General features: G+C 42.5%; 1 protein-coding gene across 4 annotated transcripts in view; it reads right to left on the bottom strand.

Annotated features, from left to right (window-relative positions):
- Positions 1 to 11098: 11098 nt before the first annotated feature.
- LOC139395366 (phosphatase and actin regulator 4B-like) overlaps positions 11099 to 22251 on the bottom strand; it is a 37425-nt gene continuing 26272 nt past the window's right edge. For all 4 annotated transcript variants that reach the window (XM_071142951.1, XM_071142937.1, XM_071142944.1 and 1 more), the window contains 10 exons: positions 21894 to 22247; positions 19688 to 19831; positions 18017 to 18542; positions 17496 to 17776; positions 14330 to 14543; positions 14139 to 14194; positions 13639 to 13700; positions 13170 to 13307; positions 12921 to 12997; positions 11099 to 12733 (listed from right to left, as the gene is read on the bottom strand). In XM_071142951.1, coding sequence (XP_070999052.1) covers positions 12718 to 12733; positions 12921 to 12997; positions 13170 to 13307; positions 13639 to 13700; positions 14139 to 14194; positions 14330 to 14543; positions 17496 to 17776; positions 18017 to 18542; positions 19688 to 19831; positions 21894 to 22247 — 1868 coding nt within the window. In that variant the 3' untranslated portion in view covers positions 11099 to 12717. The remainder of the gene's footprint in view (positions 12734 to 12920; positions 12998 to 13169; positions 13308 to 13638; positions 13701 to 14138; positions 14195 to 14329; positions 14544 to 17495; positions 17777 to 18016; positions 18543 to 19687; positions 19832 to 21893; positions 22248 to 22251) is intronic.

Genomic DNA, 22251 nt, shown 5'->3' with positions numbered 1-22251 from the left:
GAGCCTTGAAGCAAGCTTCCAGAAAATTGGAACAGAAATAGCGCTCCACCAAACTGGAAGTCTTCCGACTAGCTTGGAACGACAGTACCGAAGAGCCCTCACTGCTGCTCGATCATCCTATTTTTCCAACTTAATTTAGGAGAATAAGAACAATCCAAAGTGTATTTTTGATACTGTCGCAAAGCTAACTAAAAAGCAGCATTCCCCAAGAGAGGATGCCTTTCACTTCAGCAGTGAAGTGAACTTCAACGAAAAGATCATGATTATAAGAAAGCAAATTACGGACTCCTCTTTCAATCTGCATATTTCTCCAAAACTCAGTTCTCCCGAGTCTGCACAGAACTCCCAGTACCTAGGATCAATGGAGACACTGAAGTTTTTAATCCGATATCTCTTGACACATTCATGAAAATAGTCATGGCGTCTAAACCTTCAAGCTGCTTACTGGAAACCTATTCCAACTGAACTACTGAAAGAGCTACTTCCATTGCTTGGCCCTCCTATGTTGAACATAATAAATGTCTCCCTATCCTCCAGATGTGTACCAAACTCACTAAAAGTGGCAGTAATAAAGCCACTCATGAAAAAGCCAAACCTTGACCCAGAAAATGTAAAAAACTATCGGCCTATATCGAATCTACCATTTTTCTCAAATAATTTAGAAAAACCTATTGCACAGCAACTCACTGCCCTCCTGACAACAAATAATGTATATGAAATGCTTCAGTCTGGTTTTAGACCCAATCATAGCACTGAGACTGCACTCTTGTAGGTGGTTAATTACCTTTTAATGGCGTCAGACAAAGGCTCTGCATCTGTCCTTGTGCTCCTAGATCTTAGTGTGGCTTTTGACAACATTGATCACCACGTTCTTTAGGAGAGATTGGCAAACCCTAATTGGTCTACAAGTTCTAGCCTGGTTTAGATCTTATCTGTCTGAAATATATCAGTTCGTCTTTGTGGATGGTTTGTCCTCTGGCAAATCAACTGTACGTTTCAGTGTTCCTCAAGGTTCTGTTTTAGGACCACTATTGTTTTCACTATATATTCTACCTCTTGGTGATGTCATTCAGAAACATAATGTTAACTTTCACTGCTATGTGGACGACACACAGCTGTACATTTCGATGAAACATGGTGAAGCCCCAAAATTGGGAGGAGGTGGTGTTATGGTGTGGGGGTGCTTTGCTGGTGACACTGTCTGTGATTTATTTAGAATTCAAGGCACACTTAACCAGAATGGCTACCACAGCATTCTGCAGCTATACGCCATCCTATTTGGTTTGGGCTTAGTGGAACTATCATTTATTATTCAACAGGACAATGACCCAACACACCTACAGGCTGTGTAAGGGCTATTTGACCAAGTAGAGTGATGGATTGCTGCATCAGATAACCTGGCCTCCAGAATCACCCAACCTCAACCCAATTGAGATGGATTGGGATGAGTTGGACTGCATAGTGAAGGAAAATCAGCCAACAAGTGCTCAGCATATGTGGGAACTCCTTCAAGACTATTGGAAAAGCCTTCCAGGTGAAGCAGAGAGAATGACAAGAGTGTGCAAAGCTGTCATCAAGGCAAATGGTGGCTATTTGAAGAACCTCAAATATAAAATATATTTAGATTAACACTTTTTTTTGGTTACTACATGATTCCATATGTTATTTCATAGTTTTGATGTCTTCACTATTATTCTACAATGTAGAAACCTCATAAAAAGAAAAAAAAGAAACGTCCTCTCAATGTCAACTGCATTTATTTTATTTTCAGCATACTTAACATGTGTAAATATTTGTATGACATAACAAGATTCAACAAATGAGACATAAACTGAACAAATTCCACAGACATGTAACTAACAGACATTGAATAATGTGTCCCTGAACAAAGGGACACAAAATCAAAAATAACAGTCAGTATCTGGTGTGGCCACCAGCTGCATTAAGTACTGCAGTGCATCTCCTCCTCATGGACTGCACCAGATTTGCCAGTTCTTGCTGTGAGATGTTACCCCACTATTCCACCAAGGCACCTGCAAGTTCCCGGACATTTCTGGGGGCAATAGCCCTAGCCCTCACCCTCCAATCCAACAGGTCCCAGACGTGCTCAATGGGATTGAGATCCGGGCTCTCCGCTGGCCATGGCAGAACACTGACATTCCTGTCTTGCAGGAAATCATGCACAGAATGAGCAGTATGGCTGGTGGCATTGTCATGCTGGAGGGCCATGTCAGGCTGAGGCTGCAGGAAGGGTACAAGGTGGACAAACAAAAACCCACAAATTCTGACAAACTCAAAGCATTGATTATGCAAGAATGGGCTGCCATCAGTCAGGATGTGGCCCAGAAGTTAATTGACAGCATGCCAGGGTGGATTGCAGAGGTCAGCCAATGAAGAAGAAGAACAATTTACTACTTTAAAATGGAGATAGCATGGTCTGCGCCATTGAGGCTATCACAGACGCTATGATGGCGTAGATACATAGATGAGTCCTTTATCTATCTCTATGGCATGTTGTTCACATGCGTATCTGCCCTCTCATTGGCTAGAATGGTTCCACCTGCTCTTGCCTCCTCCCGTCTGCAGTCCATCTTTGAGGACATGTATTTCCATTGTCAGAGCCGTCACTCAAATATCTTGTCAATATAATAGACAATCTTTGTTAGAATTCAGCGCACACTATTGAGGAAGAGAATGATATTTCAAGATCCACCTCTGTCTGACCAACAGCTGACAATCAAATGAGGGGATGCACTGTAAATAGTATCCAGCTGTAGCAGCCTGTGATTAAAACTAGCCTGTCACTAAAACCAATACTATTGCAATCTACTGGCCATGGTTAATCCCTATCACATACATGTGAACTCATTTTCTTTCCTATATTCCTTTCCTTCTTTCCACTAACCCTTTCTTTTCCACCATTCCTAGCATCCTTTCCTCTCTACTGGCCGTGATTTTATTTGTTATTTTATGTAACCTTTATTTTGATAGGGAAGACATATTGAGACCTACAGTAGGTCTCTTTTCCAAATGTGCCCTGTATATATGTCCTGAGTTCTGTCACTAAGATAATCATGAAACCATGAACAGGTGTCAGAGCTCAGGCCCATCGAGGACAATATTCAATAAAATAGCATGATCAACAGTATCAAAAGCTTTTGACAGATCCTCAAACAAAGCAGCACGTTTAATTTTAGTGTCTACAGCATTGGACAAGATCATTAATAACTAAAGTGGTTGCTGTAATAGTGCTATGCCCAGGCCTAAACCCTGATTGGTTTACATTCATAATACATACATAGATACATAGATTTTTTTTAAAGCAAGGTTGTACATTTAACAATGACTCTAGAAACTCAGCTACACAAGGAACCCTTGAAATGGGCCGATAATTAATAAGTAGCCTTTGAGTCCAGCTGGACTGATGCACAGTGTCAATAGGCCTATGGAAGCAATTAGGCCTACAGTGTGACCTACACTACTGGTAGGCTACAGAGATGGACACCATGGAATACTGTCCATCCTCAATTATAGGCTACAGGTCACGTTCGTCATAACGAGGCGCAGCGTGATTGGAATACATTCTTCTTTTATTTAACGAAGAACACTTAAACAACCGTGACACTATCAACAACTAGTGCTGACATGCAACTACACATGGACAATAACCCACACAACCAAAATGGAAAATGGCAACCTAAATAGGAATCCCCACTCAGAGACAATGATAAACAGCTGTCTCTGATTGGGAACCAATTCAGGCCACCAAAGACCTACATATACTGTACCTAGACATACTAAAACCACATAGATATACAAAAACCCTAGACAAGACAAAAACACCTAGACATTACAAAAACTAAATCAACCACCCTTGTCACACCCTGACCTAACCAAAATAATAAAGAAAACAAAGATAGGTCAGGGCGTGACACTACCGTAGGCCTATTATACTGAACAAAAATATAAACGTAACAATTTCAAAGATTTTACTGAGTTACAGTTCATATAAGGAATTCAGTCAATTTAAATACATTTATTTGGCTCTAATCTATGGATTTCACATGACTGGTCAGGGGTGCAGCCATGGGTGGGCCTCCCACCCAGGCCCAGCCAGCCCAGGCCCAGCCAATCAGAATCAGTTTTTCCCCACAAAAGGGCTTTATTACAGACAGAAATACTCCTCAGTTGAAGCCGGGTGTGGAGGTCCTGGGCTGGCATGGTTACACTTGGTCTGTGGTTGTGAGGTCGTTTGTCGGTACTGCCAAATTCTCTAAAACAACGTTGGAGGCTTATGGTAGTGAAATTAACATTACATTTTCTAACAACAGCTCTGGTGGACAGTCCTGCAGTCAACATGCCAATTACACGCTCCCTCAAAACTTGAGACATCTGTGGCATTGTGTTGTGTGACAACTGAGAGTAGCCTTTCATTGTCCCCAGCACAAGGTGTAATGATCGTGCTGTTTCGTGCATATGGAACATTTCTTATATATTTTATTTTAGCTCATGAAACCAACACTTCACATGTTGTGTTTATATTTGTGTTAAGTATACTTCGTAGCTTAATCAATCGTAGGCCAAAGTAGCCTGTATGTCTATGAAACATTTCCCCCACAATACTGCAAAAATACCATAACTTGAGAAATCGTTGGGAAGTTATTTATCTGAAGCCTTTGATAATTTAGGCCTAATATATAGCCCTATGTGTGTCACAGATGCGGGTCTATAGAAAAATAGCTGGAAGATCTGGAAGAGTGGAATTCTAGAAAACAGCTGCTGGTTGACAGCGAAAGAGCAGCACAGAGACATGCAGAGGAAAGTCCGCTTTAAATTGTTCGATATCCACTTGTAGGCATACGCTATTTATTATTCATCTTATATAGCGAGCCACTATGTGCTCCTGCAAAGGCATAGTAGCCTACATAATTGGACAAATAAACATTGTAAACCATAGCCTTTGGTCTCTCCTGGACTGTGTGACATTCAGTGTTCTCCAGACAGTCCCGGGGAAATGTGCTTTCGGAGCCATTATTGACTCAGTGGGTTTTGTCAAATTTGTCTCCGGACCTACTCATTGCCACAGTCATACTCTGGATCTAGTTTTGTCCCGTGACATAAATATTGTGTATCTAAATGTTTTTCCTCATAATCCTGGACTATCGGCCAACCCTCTTATTACGTTTGCAATCGCAACAAATAATCTGCTCAGACCCCAACCAAGGATCATCAAAAGCCCTACTATAAATTCTCGGACAAGCCAAAGATTCCTAGATGCCTTTCCAGACTCCCTCCACCTTCCCAAGGACATAGGAGTGCACAAATCAATTAACCACCTAACTGAGGATCTAAAGGTAACCTTGCGTAATACCCTAGATGAAGTCACACCCGTACAAACGAAAAACATTTGTCATAAGAAATTAGCTCCCTAGTATACCCGAGCCTTGAAGCAAGCTTCCAGAAAATTGGAACAGAAATAGCGCTCCACCAAACTGGAAGTCTTCCGACTAGCTTGGAACGACAGTACCGAAGAGCCCTCACTGCTGCTCGATCATCCTATTTTTCCAACTTAATTTAGGAGAATAAGAACAATCCAAAGTGTATTTTTGATACTGTCGCAAAGCTAACTAAAAAGCAGCATTCCCCAAGAGAGGATGCCTTTCACTTCAGCAGTGAAGTGAACTTCAACGAAAAGATCATGATTATAAGAAAGCAAATTACGGACTCCTCTTTCAATCTGCATATTTCTCCAAAACTCAGTTCTCCCGAGTCTGCACAGAACTCCCAGTACCTAGGATCAATGGAGACACTGAAGTTTTTAATCCGATATCTCTTGACACATTCATGAAAATAGTCATGGCGTCTAAACCTTCAAGCTGCTTACTGGAAACCTATTCCAACTGAACTACTGAAAGAGCTACTTCCATTGCTTGGCCCTCCTATGTTGAACATAATAAATGTCTCCCTATCCTCCAGATGTGTACCAAACTCACTAAAAGTGGCAGTAATAAAGCCACTCATGAAAAAGCCAAACCTTGACCCAGAAAATGTAAAAAACTATCGGCCTATATCGAATCTACCATTTTTCTCAAATAATTTAGAAAAACCTATTGCACAGCAACTCACTGCCCTCCTGACAACAAATAATGTATATGAAATGCTTCAGTCTGGTTTTAGACCCAATCATAGCACTGAGACTGCACTCTTGTAGGTGGTTAATTACCTTTTAATGGCGTCAGACAAAGGCTCTGCATCTGTCCTTGTGCTCCTAGATCTTAGTGTGGCTTTTGACAACATTGATCACCACGTTCTTTAGGAGAGATTGGCAAACCCTAATTGGTCTACAAGTTCTAGCCTGGTTTAGATCTTATCTGTCTGAAATATATCAGTTCGTCTTTGTGGATGGTTTGTCCTCTGGCAAATCAACTGTACGTTTCAGTGTTCCTCAAGGTTCTGTTTTAGGACCACTATTGTTTTCACTATATATTCTACCTCTTGGTGATGTCATTCAGAAACATAATGTTAACTTTCACTGCTATGTGGACGACACACAGCTGTACATTTCGATGAAACATGGTGAAGCCCCAAAATTGGGAGGAGGTGGTGTTATGGTGTGGGGGTGCTTTGCTGGTGACACTGTCTGTGATTTATTTAGAATTCAAGGCACACTTAACCAGAATGGCTACCACAGCATTCTGCAGCTATACGCCATCCTATTTGGTTTGGGCTTAGTGGAACTATCATTTATTATTCAACAGGACAATGACCCAACACACCTACAGGCTGTGTAAGGGCTATTTGACCAAGTAGAGTGATGGATTGCTGCATCAGATAACCTGGCCTCCAGAATCACCCAACCTCAACCCAATTGAGATGGATTGGGATGAGTTGGACTGCATAGTGAAGGAAAATCAGCCAACAAGTGCTCAGCATATGTGGGAACTCCTTCAAGACTATTGGAAAAGCCTTCCAGGTGAAGCAGAGAGAATGACAAGAGTGTGCAAAGCTGTCATCAAGGCAAATGGTGGCTATTTGAAGAACCTCAAATATAAAATATATTTAGATTAACACTTTTTTTTGGTTACTACATGATTCCATATGTTATTTCATAGTTTTGATGTCTTCACTATTATTCTACAATGTAGAAACCTCATAAAAAGAAAAAAAAGAAACGTCCTCTCAATGTCAACTGCATTTATTTTATTTTCAGCATACTTAACATGTGTAAATATTTGTATGACATAACAAGATTCAACAAATGAGACATAAACTGAACAAATTCCACAGACATGTAACTAACAGACATTGAATAATGTGTCCCTGAACAAAGGGACACAAAATCAAAAATAACAGTCAGTATCTGGTGTGGCCACCAGCTGCATTAAGTACTGCAGTGCATCTCCTCCTCATGGACTGCACCAGATTTGCCAGTTCTTGCTGTGAGATGTTACCCCACTATTCCACCAAGGCACCTGCAAGTTCCCGGACATTTCTGGGGGCAATAGCCCTAGCCCTCACCCTCCAATCCAACAGGTCCCAGACGTGCTCAATGGGATTGAGATCCGGGCTCTCCGCTGGCCATGGCAGAACACTGACATTCCTGTCTTGCAGGAAATCATGCACAGAATGAGCAGTATGGCTGGTGGCATTGTCATGCTGGAGGGCCATGTCAGGCTGAGGCTGCAGGAAGGGTACCGCATGAGGGAGGAGGATGTCTTCCCTGTAACGCACAGTGTTGAGATTGCCTGTAATGACAACAAGCTCAGTCCGATGATGCTGTGACACACCGCTCCAGACCATGACGGACCCTCCACCTCCAAATCGATCCTGCTCCAGAGTAAAGGCCTCTGTGTAACGCTCATTCCTTTGACGATAAACGTGAATCCGACCATCACCCCATGTGAGACAAAACCGCGACTCATCAGTGAAGAGCACTTTTTGCCAGTCCTGTCTGGTCCAGCGACGATGGGTTTGTGCCCATAGGCAACGTTGTTGCCAGTAATGTCTGGTGAGGACCTGCCTTACAACAGGCCTACAGGCCCTCAGTCCAGCCTCTCTCAGCCTATTGTGGACAGTCTGAGCACTGATGGAGGGATTGTGCGTTCCTGGTGTAACTCGGGCAGTTGTTGTTGCCATCCTGTACCTATCCCGCAGGTGTAATGTTCGGATGTACCGATCCTGTGCAGGTGTTGTTACACGTGGTCTGCCACTGCGAGGACGATCAGCTGTCCGTCCTGTCTCCCTGTAGTGCTGTCTTAGGCGTCTCACAGTACGGACATTGCAATTTATTGCCCTGGCCACATCTGCAGTCCTCATGCCTCCTTGCAGCATGCCTATGGCACGTTCACACAGATGAGCAAGGACACTGGGCATCTTTCTTTTGGTGTTTTTCAGAGTCAGTAGAAAGGCCTTTTTAGTGTCCTAAATTTTCATAACTGTGACCTTAATTGCCTACCGTCTGTAAGCTGTTAGTGTCTTAACGACCTTTCCACAGGTGCATGTCCATTAATTGTTTATGGTTCATTGAAAAAGCATGGCAAACAGTGTTTAAACCATTTACAATGAAGATCTGTGAAGTTTTTTTGATTTTTATGAATTATCTTTGAAAGACAGGGTCCTGAAAAAGGGACGTTTATTTTTTTGCTGTGTTAGGACAGTCTGTCTCTTCAAAATCTTTTTCCTCATGATTTATTTGACGGTCTTTTTTTGCCATTTATGAATGTGTTATTCAGTGTGTTTCTATGGGTGATAGCAGTAAAGGCCAAATTCAATATTTGATAAAATAATTGTTTTTTATATATCTTTTTATACCTAAAACATAAAAAAATATGTACAAAGTTAAATTCAAAATCAAATATCTAAATGATCCACAGTATCATCATCTTAAAACAATTCCATGTCAGTTTAGAACCCCCCCCCCCCCCCCTACAGCTTACTCTTAAGAAACAAGCAATGCCCACTGAAAAACAAGTTGGGAAACCTATACCCGCCACCACACTACTGTATAATGTTGAGTTCACATCTCGTCAGAACTAGGAGACTCTGAAATTTCTGCCTTGCTAACTGGTTGTAGTTAATCACATGCCGTGTTCAACAAATTAGCAACAAAAAAAAAGATTCTGAGCAGATCTTCACAGATCTTCATTGTAAAGGGATTAAACACTGTTTGCCATGCTTGTTCAATGAACCATAAACAATTAATGGACATACACCTGTGGAACGGTCGTTAAGACACTAACAGTTTACAGACAGTAGGCAATTAAGGTCACAGTTGTATTTATTCGCAAGTGAGCTAGGTAGGATTACCTTGTGAACGCGGCATAAAACCCAGCCCTGAAATAAAAATAATTTGCACGTCATCTCATAGGAAGACACAGAAGACTCAGGGAAAATCTGATTCCAAATATATCATACTTTGACTAAAACAATAACATTGACTTACATCATGGGTATACTTGTATTTACTTCGCCACCATGGCCTTTTGTTGCCTTTACCTCCCTTATCTCACCTCCTTTTCTCACATTGTATATAGACTTATTTTTCTACTGTATTTGTTTTACTCCATGTGTAATTGTGTTGTTGTATGTGTCGAACTGCTTTGCCTTATCTTGGCCAGGTCGCAAATGTAAATGAGAACTTGTTCTCAACTTGCCTACATGGTTAAGTAAAGGTGAAATAAAATAAATAAAAAATAAATACTCTGGCTATCGTCTTTCATCGCAAAAAAGTGGATTTTTACTCGTGGGCATTTAAAGGCCCAGCTAGTCAAAATTGTATCAGCTGATGCAACGAACACTAAGAGTGAAAAAATGTGTTCAGTGTAATTTCCTGATATTTGCTGGTTGAAAAGCAATCTACACAGGACCTTCTAATCAGCAGGTTTGCATGGCTAGGAGTTTCAGCTTTCGATGGTGACATCCCCCATGCAGTAAATTGATTAATAGACCAAAAACAAAGAGTTCCAAACCTCTGCCAATAACAGCTAGTTTTCCCCTCCCTACCCAGACAATAGCTAGATTTCCATTCAATTGGAGACACATTTTCGTGCGAATATTCTAAAATACACAACGAAAACATTAACATTTTCCCAAAAGTGGTGTGTTTCCACCAAGCTGACCTGTTGCGGGTATAAATCAGTGCATGATGACGTGGTGCACACAAAATATACTTTTGCTTATGTTTTCATGTACCAAATAAAAATCTTGTGTTTGTGTTTCCATCTTATTTCCAACTCTGATAGTTTTGTCACAAAAACTGTTGCGTTAAATAGCAAATGTGCCTACTCTGGTCTTGGCACATGCACACAGTTTTCAGATAGAGTGTGGGTAGGCTGTGCAGGTAGGCTAGTCTACATGAGGTTATTATGGATAAGAGCGATAATATTTTAATTTGTCAAACAGCAGTCAAGCATCATACCACAAGAATAAGACCCGCAATATTTACAAACAAATGGCAGCATTTATAAAATTGTGCCGAAACTTCCTTTTTCGGTCACAGCTGTCATGATTTTTTTTATACGGTATGACTTACTCGCATAGAAACTGGATGTAAACGTGATTAGTCCTAGAAAAATTCTTGCTTGAAAAATATTGTTTTTCGAAAAAGCATTTTAAAATTTTTTTTTTTTAATGGAAATCTATTACAGTAAGGTACTAGTTACCCAGAAAGTATTTGATCTGTTTTCATATTAACTAGTCTAGATCCACTTGTAGGTTCTTGTGATTCAGCTATATGCCTGAATCCCAGATGAATGAGAGATGCACCATCTTGAATGATGAAGTCCCATCTTTCCCATTAATTTGGAATTACAGGATTTAGCTGGATCTTCACAATTGACGACAGGAGGTGGGATGTGGACTCAATCTAAATTAGGCAATTCATTCTGGAGTGAACCATCACTTTACAGTACAGCATGCACATATTTATTCACAAGTGAGCTATTAATGCCGCATTCAAGTGCTAGTCGGAAGTAGGAAACTCGAAGATGTTAGACTTGCTAATTGTTTGAACGCAAACAGTTATCAAGTCTTACTTTTCTTAGTTTCCTAGTTCCGACTAGCACGTGAACACGGCATAAGTCCAACAACAAGACAAAAAGAGTGATTAAGGTTTTTAATTCTAGTTGACTAGTTATAGTCAGTTACTAAAATTCTACATTTCATTAAAAAAAATGAGTAAAACTGAACAGGTACACTTAGACATTCCCATTGTTGTAGTGTTTAATTATATAGTAATATTTTGTGCTTAGAAAAATAGCAACATATAATACTTTACTATATTTAACATTTATTTTCAAATAATAAGGAAGAAAAAGATACACAACAGTAACCTAAATGCATCTGTACAGCAAAGGACCCTGTAATCTACTGACCAGAAGAAGCATGATACATTTCTCCAGATAAAAAAGCATTTTCCTGACGAAATGATTCCCCGTCAACCGTAAAATGCACTACATTTTTTTTCCCATGTTTGATTAATCAAATCCTGATCTACGCTAACTGCACTTTGATACATTCTCTAAAGATGTGTAACATTTCTACTTTTATTTCATTTAAGATGCCATCATGATCTTAGCATTTTTAAACAGCTATTATTTGCAGCATTGCATGGTTTGACCTATGTAGAGAAGTACAAAAAAAATCGAATAAAAAAGCGTAAATAAAAAAAGAATTATGTATTGATTCAATAATTGCACTGTGTGTTGGCTCATGCAGCGAATTGAAGAAATCTGTGACATGAAAAACCAGCATTCTACTGTCAGCATGGGGATCAGTGTCTGGCAAAAAAAGAGCGAAACAAATAAAAAGAATAGCACACCAACTACCTCCTCATTGTGTTCTTTCCTATGACTAGTATCAGCTCAAAATGCTCACCCCAACATTACAGGCAGGGCAGGCTAGCGGTTAAGAACGTGCGAATCCCCAAGCCGACTAGGCGGGAAAAAAAAAAATCTGCTGATGTGCACTTAAGCAAGGCACGTAACCCTAATTGCTCTTGTAAGTCGCTCTGGATAAGAGCGTCTGCTAAGTAACTAAAATGTAAAAATGCACACTACAAAACAGGTTCAAATAAAAGCAGTAATTTATGTTGTGATCAAAATATTATGCATTACAGTTGTCATTATTAGAACTCTCCAAAGTTTCAGTCTAACAAATCACAGAAATCTATACACAATTATCCCAGAGCTTTTCCAGTCTTGGGGAACGGCAAATCCCACAGTCGTCTTCCTCCTCATCCTCTTTCTGCAGCTTCCCCTCTAACATGTATTATCACTGTGTTTATTATTGTAGCTGTCATTATTAGGACTATTATTACTGTAATGTTATTACATTTACATCTCTGCAACATGGGTTAACTGTGCCATACAGAGTAAAAGCAGAAAAAAGGCAAAAGGTCGTTGTCAGTGGAACCAAGTCCCTGAGGGATAACACACATTGGCAGTGGCTCCCAGTCAGTCCTCTCGGTCAAGCCCCTCTGCCAGCTCTCCACTTTGTTGGCACTTGGTTCCCCTTAATGTCCGGGAGAAATACTGCATCTGGTCCTCAGTCCCCCTGTTTTCAGTTCAGTCAATTCCAGGGCCTTCCTTGATGATCTGTACCCTACATTCAGCAACATAAAAAGGCAGTCTGTTTAGGGAGCACCAAGACCCTACGACTCCTCTCCAGAGACTCCGCCAGCCACTGGTTAAGAAAGTGCTTTCCAGTATGGGGTGGATGCTAAGGCCGGTGGAACCTAAAGAAAGGGACATCAATGATAATTTGATCAATCACGACAACTCAACATATCAAAAAGGTATTTTCCATGGCTGTAAGAGCTGCCAATTAAAGGGACCGAAACAAATGTCTTAGTATGTTAATTCAAGATCTATATTATGGAATGGTGTATATAACTTCATGTTGTCCATAAGCTGAGGAAGTACCTTGTATAGATCCTACTGTCTTCATGAACCTCCATTTCAGAGCTCTTAAAGTCATTGAGCTCCTTCCGAATGGCAGCCTGGACAGAGGGGAAATGAATATAGTGAAGACTTGCATAAGGCAGCATCTAAATACTAAAGTAGAGACAGAAATATATACTTCCTTTACTGGGCAACAAGATATACTGGTGTCAATAAATAAGTGCATTACAAGCCGTGATTTAGGGAGCTATGAGTGACAGCTGATTGTACCTTGTCGGCGGGTGTTAGCTTGGTCCAGGGCTTGTCCGCTCGCCGATCGTAATCATTGGCTGTGGTGACCTCCACATACTCGTGGAAGCGCAAGATCTTTCTGGCCTGAAGCTCAGCAACCGTGGGCCTCTGACTCAGCTAGAGGAGTTGTATAAAGAGTTTAAAGGGATACCTTCAGTATTTTGGCAATGATGAATTTTATCTACTTCCCCAGAGTCAGATTAATTTATGTTCAGTATGAATGAAGTTAGAGGTAGTTTTGCGAGCCAAAATGGTATCCACAAGTTCATCTGAATCTGGGGAAGTAGATAAAGGGCCTCATTGCCAGTCTCCCTTGAATAAGACTACCTTCCATCTTCTCTCAGCTCGTTTTATAAAAATTCACTGTAGTTAATCATCTATATGTAAATGTTCTGTTAAATGAGAGAACTATCTTATTACAGGTAACAGTGTGTGTCACTGGTCTTACCTTCCTGGTGAGCCTACGTTTGATCTCTCGGACCTCTGCCTGCCTGTCTACCTGGTTCTTGGCTGGAAAGGAGAGAGAGAGCGAGTCAAACAAATGTTTAGAACCCTGTACAGACATTCACCAAATTGTGCAATTGTTGTCTATTCACAAAGATTGGATTTTCCAATGGGACTTAACAAAGGTACAAATCAAAAGTACACTGACAATTTTTTTCTTCTAATCCACGATGATAAGAAGTGGCCTCATGCTCTTGAAATGTGGCCTCATTTATATAAATAACAAGAATCCTTACTGAGAGAGAAATACCAGTGGGGATTGAACAGTGATTAGGTGAAAACCTAGGCCCCATTCTAATTCCATAAAAGTGCATTATTCAAGGAAGGGAGGAAGGAAGTTCTCTGATTAGACGTGATCAGACAGGTGAAGGCAAGGGCTTCACGCCTCCACCACTAAGCTTTCACCTGTTGAAAAAATTGTGATGGGGAGTTGGAAAGACTTACGTTGAAGGATGTTTCTCTGCTCCAGCTCCTCTGCACTGGGTCTCTGGCTGAGACGCCTAGAAGTTAGAATATCAGTATCACATCAATCTTGGGTTAGATTTGGTGTGTGTATATGTGGAGAGAGAAAAGAGAGAAAGAGAGAGAAGAGCGAGAAGAAAATGATAGTGAGACTGTGTGGCTTTATCTATTACCTTGTGAGTGCAGAGCCTATTTGTGTGCGTATGGCCTCCCATTGCTCCCTGCTCTGCCACGTCAGCCCTGTTGACCCTTGGTGTGTGTGTCCCGGAGTGCATCGTTCGGTGTGACCGCTGGACTTGTCCTCTCGAGCATGTTTCTCTGGGGCGTGTCGGTTACTCAGTTTCAAAGCTAAAGTGTCTTTCCTTCTGACCCTGCTGGCCAAAGCACCTGAACAAGAACCACAGAGAGATGGAGTCAGGTATACAAAGATATACAGTACCAGTCATTAGTTCACACATACTCATTCAAGGGTTTTTATTTTTACTATTTTATACATTGTAGAATAATAGTGAAGACATCAAAACTATGAAATAACACATCTGGAATCATGTAGTAACCAAAAAAGTGTTAAACAAAACAAAGTATATTTTAATGTTTGAGATTCTTCAAAGTAGCCACCCTTTGCCATATTGGTAGCTTTGCAAACTCTTGGCATTCTCTCAACCAGCTTCACCTGGAATGCTTTTCCAACAGTCTTGAAGGAGTTCCCACATATGCTTCAGTCTGCGATCCAACTCATCCCAATTGGGTTGAGGTCGGGTGATGCTTCAGTCTGCGATCCAACTCATCCCAATTGGGTTGAGGTCGGGTGATTGTGGAGGCCAGGTCATCTGATGCAGCACTCCACCACTCTCCTTCTTTGTCAAATAGCCCTTACACAGCCTGAACGTGTGTTGGGTCATTGTCCTGTTGAAAAACAAATTATAGGCCCACTAAGCGCAAACCTGATGGGATGGCGTATTGCTGCAAAATCCTGTGGTAGCCATGCTGGTTAAGTGTGCCTTGAATTCAAAATAAATCACAGACAGTGTCACCAGCAAAGCAGTGTCACCCTACACTTCCTCCTCCATGCTTCACGGTGGGAACCACACATGCGGAGATCATCCGTTCACCTACTCTGCATCTCACAAAGACACAGCAGTTGGAACCAAAAATCTAAAATTCAATTCAGATAAAATTGTATTTGTCACATACACATGGTTAGCAGATGTTAATGCGAGTGTAGCAAAATGCTTGTGCTTCTAGTTCCGACAATGCAGTAATAACCAACGAGTAATCTAACCTAACATTTCCATAACTAATACCTTATACACACAAGTGTAAAGGGATAAAGAAAATGTACATACAGATATATGAATGAGTGATGGTACAGAACGGCATAGGCAAGATGCAGTAGATGGTATAGAGTACAGTATATACATATGAGATTAGTAATGTAGGGTATGTAAACATAAAGTGGCATAGTTTAAAGTGGCTAGTGATACATGTATTACATAAAGATGGCAAGATGCAGTAGATGAAAAAGAGTACAGTATATACATATGAGATTAGTAATGTAGGGTATGTAAACATTATATTAAGTGGCATTGTTTAAAGTGGCTAGTGATTTTTTTTAACATCAATTTCCATTATTAAAGTGGCTGGAGTTGAGTCAGTATGTTGGCAGCAGCCACTCAATGTTAGAGGTGGCTGTTTAACAGTCTGATGGCCTTGAGATAGAAGCTGTTTTTCCAGTCTCTCGGTCCCTGCTTTGATGTACCTGTACTGACCTCACCTTCTGGATGATAGCGGGGTGAACAGGCAGTGGCTCAGGTGGTTGTTGTCCTTGATGATCTTTATGGCCTTCCTGTGACATCGGGTGGTGTAGGTGTCCTGGAGGGCAGGTAGTTTGCCCCCGGTGATGCGTTGTGCAGACCTCACTACCCTCTGGAGAGCCTTACGGTTGTGGGCGGAGCAGTTGCCTCTTGGTGACAAGCCGAATTTCTTCGTTCTTCACAACGCTGTCTGTGTGGGTGGAATAATTCAGTTTGTCCGTGATGTGTACGCCGAGGAACTTAAAACTTACTACCCTCTCCACTACTGTCCTGTCGATGTGGATAGGGGGGTGCTCCCTCTGCTGTTTCCTGAAGTCCACAATCATCTCCTTTGTTTTGTTGACGTTGAGTGTGAGGTTATTCTCCTGACACCACACTCCGAGGGCCCTCACCTCCTCCCTGTAGGCCGTCTCGTCGTTGTTGGTAATCAAGCCTACCTAATTTGGACTCAGACCAAAGGACAGATTTCCATGTGTCTAATGTCCATTACTTGTGTTCCTTGGCCCAAGCAAGTCTCATCCTCTTATTGGAGTCCTTTAGTAGTTGTGTCTTTGTAGCAATTCGACCATGAAGGCCTGATTCACACAGCCTCCTCTGAACAGTTGATGTTGAGATGTGTCTGTTACTTGAACTCTGTGAAGCATTTATTTGGACTGCAATTTCTGAGGCTGGTAACTGTACCTCTGCAGCAGAGGTAACTCTGGGTCTTCCTTTCCTATGGCGGTCCTCATGAAAGCCAGTTTTATCATAGCGCTTGATTGCTTTTGCAACTGCACTTAAAGAAACTTTCAAAGTTCTTGAAAATTCCCACATTGACTGACCTTCATGTCTTAAAGTAATGATGGACTGTTGTTTCTCTTTGCTTATTTCAGCTGCTCTTGCCATAATATGGACTTGGTCTTTTTTACCAAATGGGACTATCTTCTGTATACCACCCCTACCTTAACACAACAAAACGGACTGGCTCAAACGCATTAAGGAAAGAAATTCCACAAATTCATTTTAACAAGGCACACCTTTGAATTTAAATGCATTCCATTCCACCTCATGTAGCTAGCTGGCTGAGAGAATGCCAAGAGTGTGCAAAGCTGTCATGAAGGCAAAGGGTGGCTACTATAAAGAATCTCAAATATAAAATATATTTTGATTTGTTGAACACTTTTTTGGTTACTACATGATTCCATATGTGTTATTTCATAGTTTTGATGTCTTCACTATTATTCTACAATGTAGAAAGAAAAACCCTGGAATGAGTAGGTGTGTCCAAACTTTTGACTGGTACTGTATAGGTATCATGTGCGGCTTAATTGGTAAGAGTGCAGTGCTAACAATGACAAATGAGGGGTAAATTCCCTAGGGATCAATAGTCACATACAAAAAGTGTATGCGCTCACTCTACTGTAATTCACGTCTAAAATGTGTCTGATAGGTGGCATATATACTTTTACAGTATTTTAAAGATGCTGCTTTATCTGAGTATAAATGTTTATCCATAAAGCAATTCAAGTGAGACAGAGATACATACTGGGTGGAGGCTCATCCTCCTCATCCTCGTCTGAATCTTCATCTTTATAGAGCACTGGCCCGTCCGAGTCGCTGTCGTCCCTTTGCAAGTCCTGCTGTTCTTCCTCCTCCTCCTCCTCCTCCTCACTGCTGTTGGGTCCCTCAGGGATGACATTGATGCTGGGCTCTCCCACCATGCACCTCCTGCTCCGTGGCTCCAGCTCTGGCTGGGGCAGCTCCCCATCATACTCCTTCTCCTCTTCTTCATCATCCTCCTCCTCCTCCGAGTAGTCATCCTCAGCCCTGATAGCGTGAGAAATGGAGCGATGGAGACCAGATGAGTTTTCAACAGAAATAGGAAAAGCCGTCAGTCACATATTGATGATAATAAATCTGATAATAAATCATTGGCATCACAGAAAGATTGTGTGGCTAGATCCTTTCATATAAGGTCTTGCCAACTTTACATCTATTGTTTCAGGTGTGATTTTTACTCAAGTCTAGAACATGGAGGAAATACCCACAGTGACATATAGGACTCACAGTTTCAGAGGCTGGATGCTGACGGCTAGGGGCCGGCTGCGGTCCCCCTGGTACTTAGGCGGTGTCTCGAAGAGCAGGGAGTGAGCTGAGCGCTGGGAGCCGTCGGGATGTGGCTGGGCCGGGCCGGGGCTGGACAGGGCCCTCTGGATCATGATGTGCAGGGGGACGGGGGACGGGCGCTGGGGGGGCTCACTGGTGGGGCTGGGGGGGTCAAAAAGCAAGGGCTGGGGGATGGGATGTTGGTAGGAGTGCTGGTGGTGGAGGTAGTGCGCTTGCAGATGCTGGCGGGGTGGAGAAGGGGGGATGTGGTTGGGTAAGGGCGGGGACGGGGGAGGCATCTGGAAGCCTGCTGAGTGGTTATGATGGTCCTCAGGAGAAAGCAGGGAAGGGGAGGGGGTGGAGACAGACTGGGTGGACGCAGACGAGTCCTCCGGGTTGCGCTTTGTGACAGGGGTGGTCCTCTTGGGGGGCATCGGTGGGGAGGGCTTAGTTGGCACCAGTCTGGTACCGGCCTGGGTGAGGTTGCCTGTGTGATGGAGAAACAGTTTATTGAATGTGTCACACACTGATAAACACACGTTCACTTACTTTATTAACCTATATCTGGGCTTTCAACTGCGGATCAAGTGAGTGCACAAGCTTGTTAACGTCTCCATTTACATGTAAGATCGAGCCCAAGTAACATGGGTGAGTGCACATGAATGGATATACACACCCAGATCACATGACTGAGTCCACATGAATGCATAGGTCCACAAATCCAGGTCACATGACTGGGTCCACATGAGTGCATCCGACAGGGTCTTACATTACAAATGGGTGCATGTGGCAATCAAGGTTACAGTGAGGGTTTGAATAAGTACACATGCACTAGAACACACACAGACCATATACAAATCAAATTGGCCAGTATGCATCCATCGCTTCTTAGCATCTCTGAACTGAGAATTATTTAAAAAAACTCTGTTCAACCAAGCTGGAATAGACATTTTGCGATTGCATGCAAACCTTTAAATACGTAAGCTCGATGCAGTTGCTGGTGAATGTGTCAACATGAAATAGCTTTAAAATACAAAGCCATGGAGACATACTGCATTGGAGTACAATAGATCACAGCAGCAGACTGATTGAGCGCCAGACATGAAGCATACTGGACTGGATTTTAACATCTGCTTTAAACAGAGTCAAGCCCCTCTCCTTTCTCGCTCCAGAGCAGATGTGTGGATTAGCCTTTATGGGGCAGCCTGGTCTGCGCTGGGCTGCCACAGGTAGCCATCACGGGAGACACTCAGTTACTCCCCCATTCACATGCCAGAGGTAGTAGTACACATATGGTGGTCAGACGCCCACGTACACCCACTTACACGCACACCTCACTCAACCTTGTTACGCGCATGCAGCCTAACGTGGCATGAGCAGGAGAGAGCACTCAATCCAGGCCGTTATAGGTTAGTCCATCAGTTGCATCCAGGTAGCGTTTGGCATGAGGCTTTTCAAGTCAGGATAATTAAATATTATGACGCAAGTAACCAGAAGGTTGACGTTAACAGGGGTGTGGCATACAGCCACACATACAACGCAGGCTTGGGAAGACGTTAGAGAGACAAGGTGGGCACCGTTGCTGCGGCGATGCCAGTGAAGAGGGGCATTGGTGGGCATCCTTTGTTTTACCTGACCGCAGGCCTCTGCCATCCCGCCGGCACAGGTAGACAGGGAGGGACAGGTAGACATCATAGTCGCCCTCGCGTTTCCAGCAGGACCAGTAGAGGGGCAGTTGGGAGTCATTCTGGTTCTCACCCCCCTGTAGAGTGGAGGCTGGTAGGGGATGAGAGGCACGACACACATGCCTTCAGATCTCATATAGGCTGGCTGAATGTATACACTGTGTATAGGGTGACCAGACGTCCCTGATTACCAGGGACAGTCCCCAATTTTAGTGGCCTGTCCCCGGCTAGAGCTGCCCACCCCAAAATTATCCCCGATTATCCCTCCGAAAACAAGATGCAACTGTTGATAATGAGTTTTATATTTCAATAATCAAAACACTGTATCCAGTCAGATTTGCATGTACAAATTGTCTATCCCTGTACCAAACTTGTTTGACCATTTATGAAAACGTTTGATCATTGATACAAACATGTAACCACTTCATGAACAACCATGCCCACCAGGCTGCTAAACAAGTGATTCTGCTAAACAAGTGATCCATTTCTGTTAGAATTAAAACAAGTATTTGAAAGGAATATAGTGAAAATTGATAGTTAACTATAGTTCCATACCATTGTTTCTTATATATTTTTGCACAGCTAGCCCCATATAAAAAAAATCCATGATTTTCATTTCAAATATCTGGTCACCTTAACCTTAACTACACATACACCAGGATGGTGTTCATTTGGGCACACCGTAGCACAACATTTTAAATACAGTCCAGGAAGTCCTTCCTGGTTTCAGTCAGTTTTTTTTTTAACGTGTGGTGTCTAATGAACACGACCAAGGTGGATATGCTTACACTTAACGCACTACCAGCACCCAGAACAAGAGGGTTTGCGTAATTAGAGTACGTGTCTAAGTGTCTGAGGGGCTTGCCTGGGCTGTGAGAGGGGAATCAATGGGGAAAGTGAAGAGGTAATCAAAACTCCTTCAGTTTCGGGCCCTCTAGGTTAGCTGGTGAAGTAATCACTCTGTACCTAGCTACCTGTTAGGAATTTTCCTAATTAACTAGTGGAATACTTTTGAAAACAGTCACTACTGGCTCAGCTAGCATTCATATACACTTTGATATGTTTCAACAACAGCTGGGCAAGCAATGATTGCAAATTCAGTATCATGTCGGATGAGATTTTAAATCTACAAGTATCCGATAACTTTTCCCAGTAGTTTATGATAACCTTGGTTTAAACATTACCTAACAAAATGCACTGGCTAAAATGCATTGTTGACAATAACAGAACGTATTGTAACTTTACCAAATTAAGAATGCAGCAAAGCAACTTCTTATTGCCGTTTCTCCTTCCTGCTACACCAGGAAAAGTCCCCATTGTTCAGAGTATTCTATGCCACCTCTTTTAACAAATCCAACATGGTTTAATACATCAGAATTTTTTACATAATGTGAGAGCTGAAATGTCTACATACATTCTAGAACGTACATATGAAATAGCTTGAAAGACTGTAGGTGGCAAATAGGTGACACGAGTGCATGGCAAATGACTTCCAAGCCTATCAGCTCCAGGCTAAACCAACCAACCTACATGTAAAAATGACACAGGAAACTAGAGGGAATATATACAAAAAATGTGTTTAAACAGTCCTAAGGTAATAGGCGTATCAGATCTCAAAGAGAACAGTGAATAAAGTCGGGCTCCCCTGACAAGAAACGCCCCTGGTAAAAACAATAATAATATTGCCCCCGTATGGAGCTGAGCAGCAGTAGGCTCAGAGCCACCAGAGTCAGTGTTGTCCTGGGAGAGATACAATGCCAGGGAAAATCTGCTCTGCTGCTGCTGTCTAAAATAGTTCAGTCTTATTAAGTTATCGTCTAGGGAACAGCTGCTGGAGCCGCAGGGATAACATCATTATAAAGATGAGCGGCAAAGTGTGTGTGTGTGTGTGAGATAGAATGCGCGCGACGTGCACATGTCCCTTGTAGTAACGCCTATGCATGTAACGTGAGTCTTCTACAGACATGTATGCATGTGACACTTAACTACATGTTACGCGAGGAAGCTCCACTGAGTGAATGTGTGTGTGTGCATTGATGCAAGCTGCACCTGGTCTCCTCTGGCATCTCATAAGCTAATTCTGCCATCCTGTGATTAAACAGGCAGCTGTGGTCCCTACTACTACAATCACCACAACTAGTACTACTACTCACCCAACATGGCAGCATTAACGCCCCTGTTGACGGGCTTGGGCAGGGGGAGGGGAGGCTGCTTGGTCGCCTGGTGGGTGGAGGATGGAGCGAAGGACACTACTGCTGAAGATTGGGGGTTGGCGCCTGCAGAGGAGACAGTTCGGGCAGGCATTGCAACTGCAGAGGAAGAAGAGGAGGAAGAGTACGTGGTTGCAGGGTGGTTGGATGGGGTGTGGGATGAGGGTGACCCTTCGCTGCCGGGCTCGGGGGTGGAGCTCAGCCACTTGGGGGGCATAACGGACTGTTTGGGGGACAGAGACTCTCGGAGAGTGTCCCGCAGCAAATCTGGGTCAGGAACAAAATGGCTCTCTGATTCTGC

The sequence above is a fragment of the Oncorhynchus clarkii genome, chromosome 3 (assembly GCF_045791955.1).
Source record: "Oncorhynchus clarkii lewisi isolate Uvic-CL-2024 chromosome 3, UVic_Ocla_1.0, whole genome shotgun sequence".
NCBI lineage: Eukaryota > Metazoa > Chordata > Actinopteri > Salmoniformes > Salmonidae > Oncorhynchus > Oncorhynchus clarkii.
This window is presented reverse-complemented; position numbering and strand designations above follow the sequence as displayed.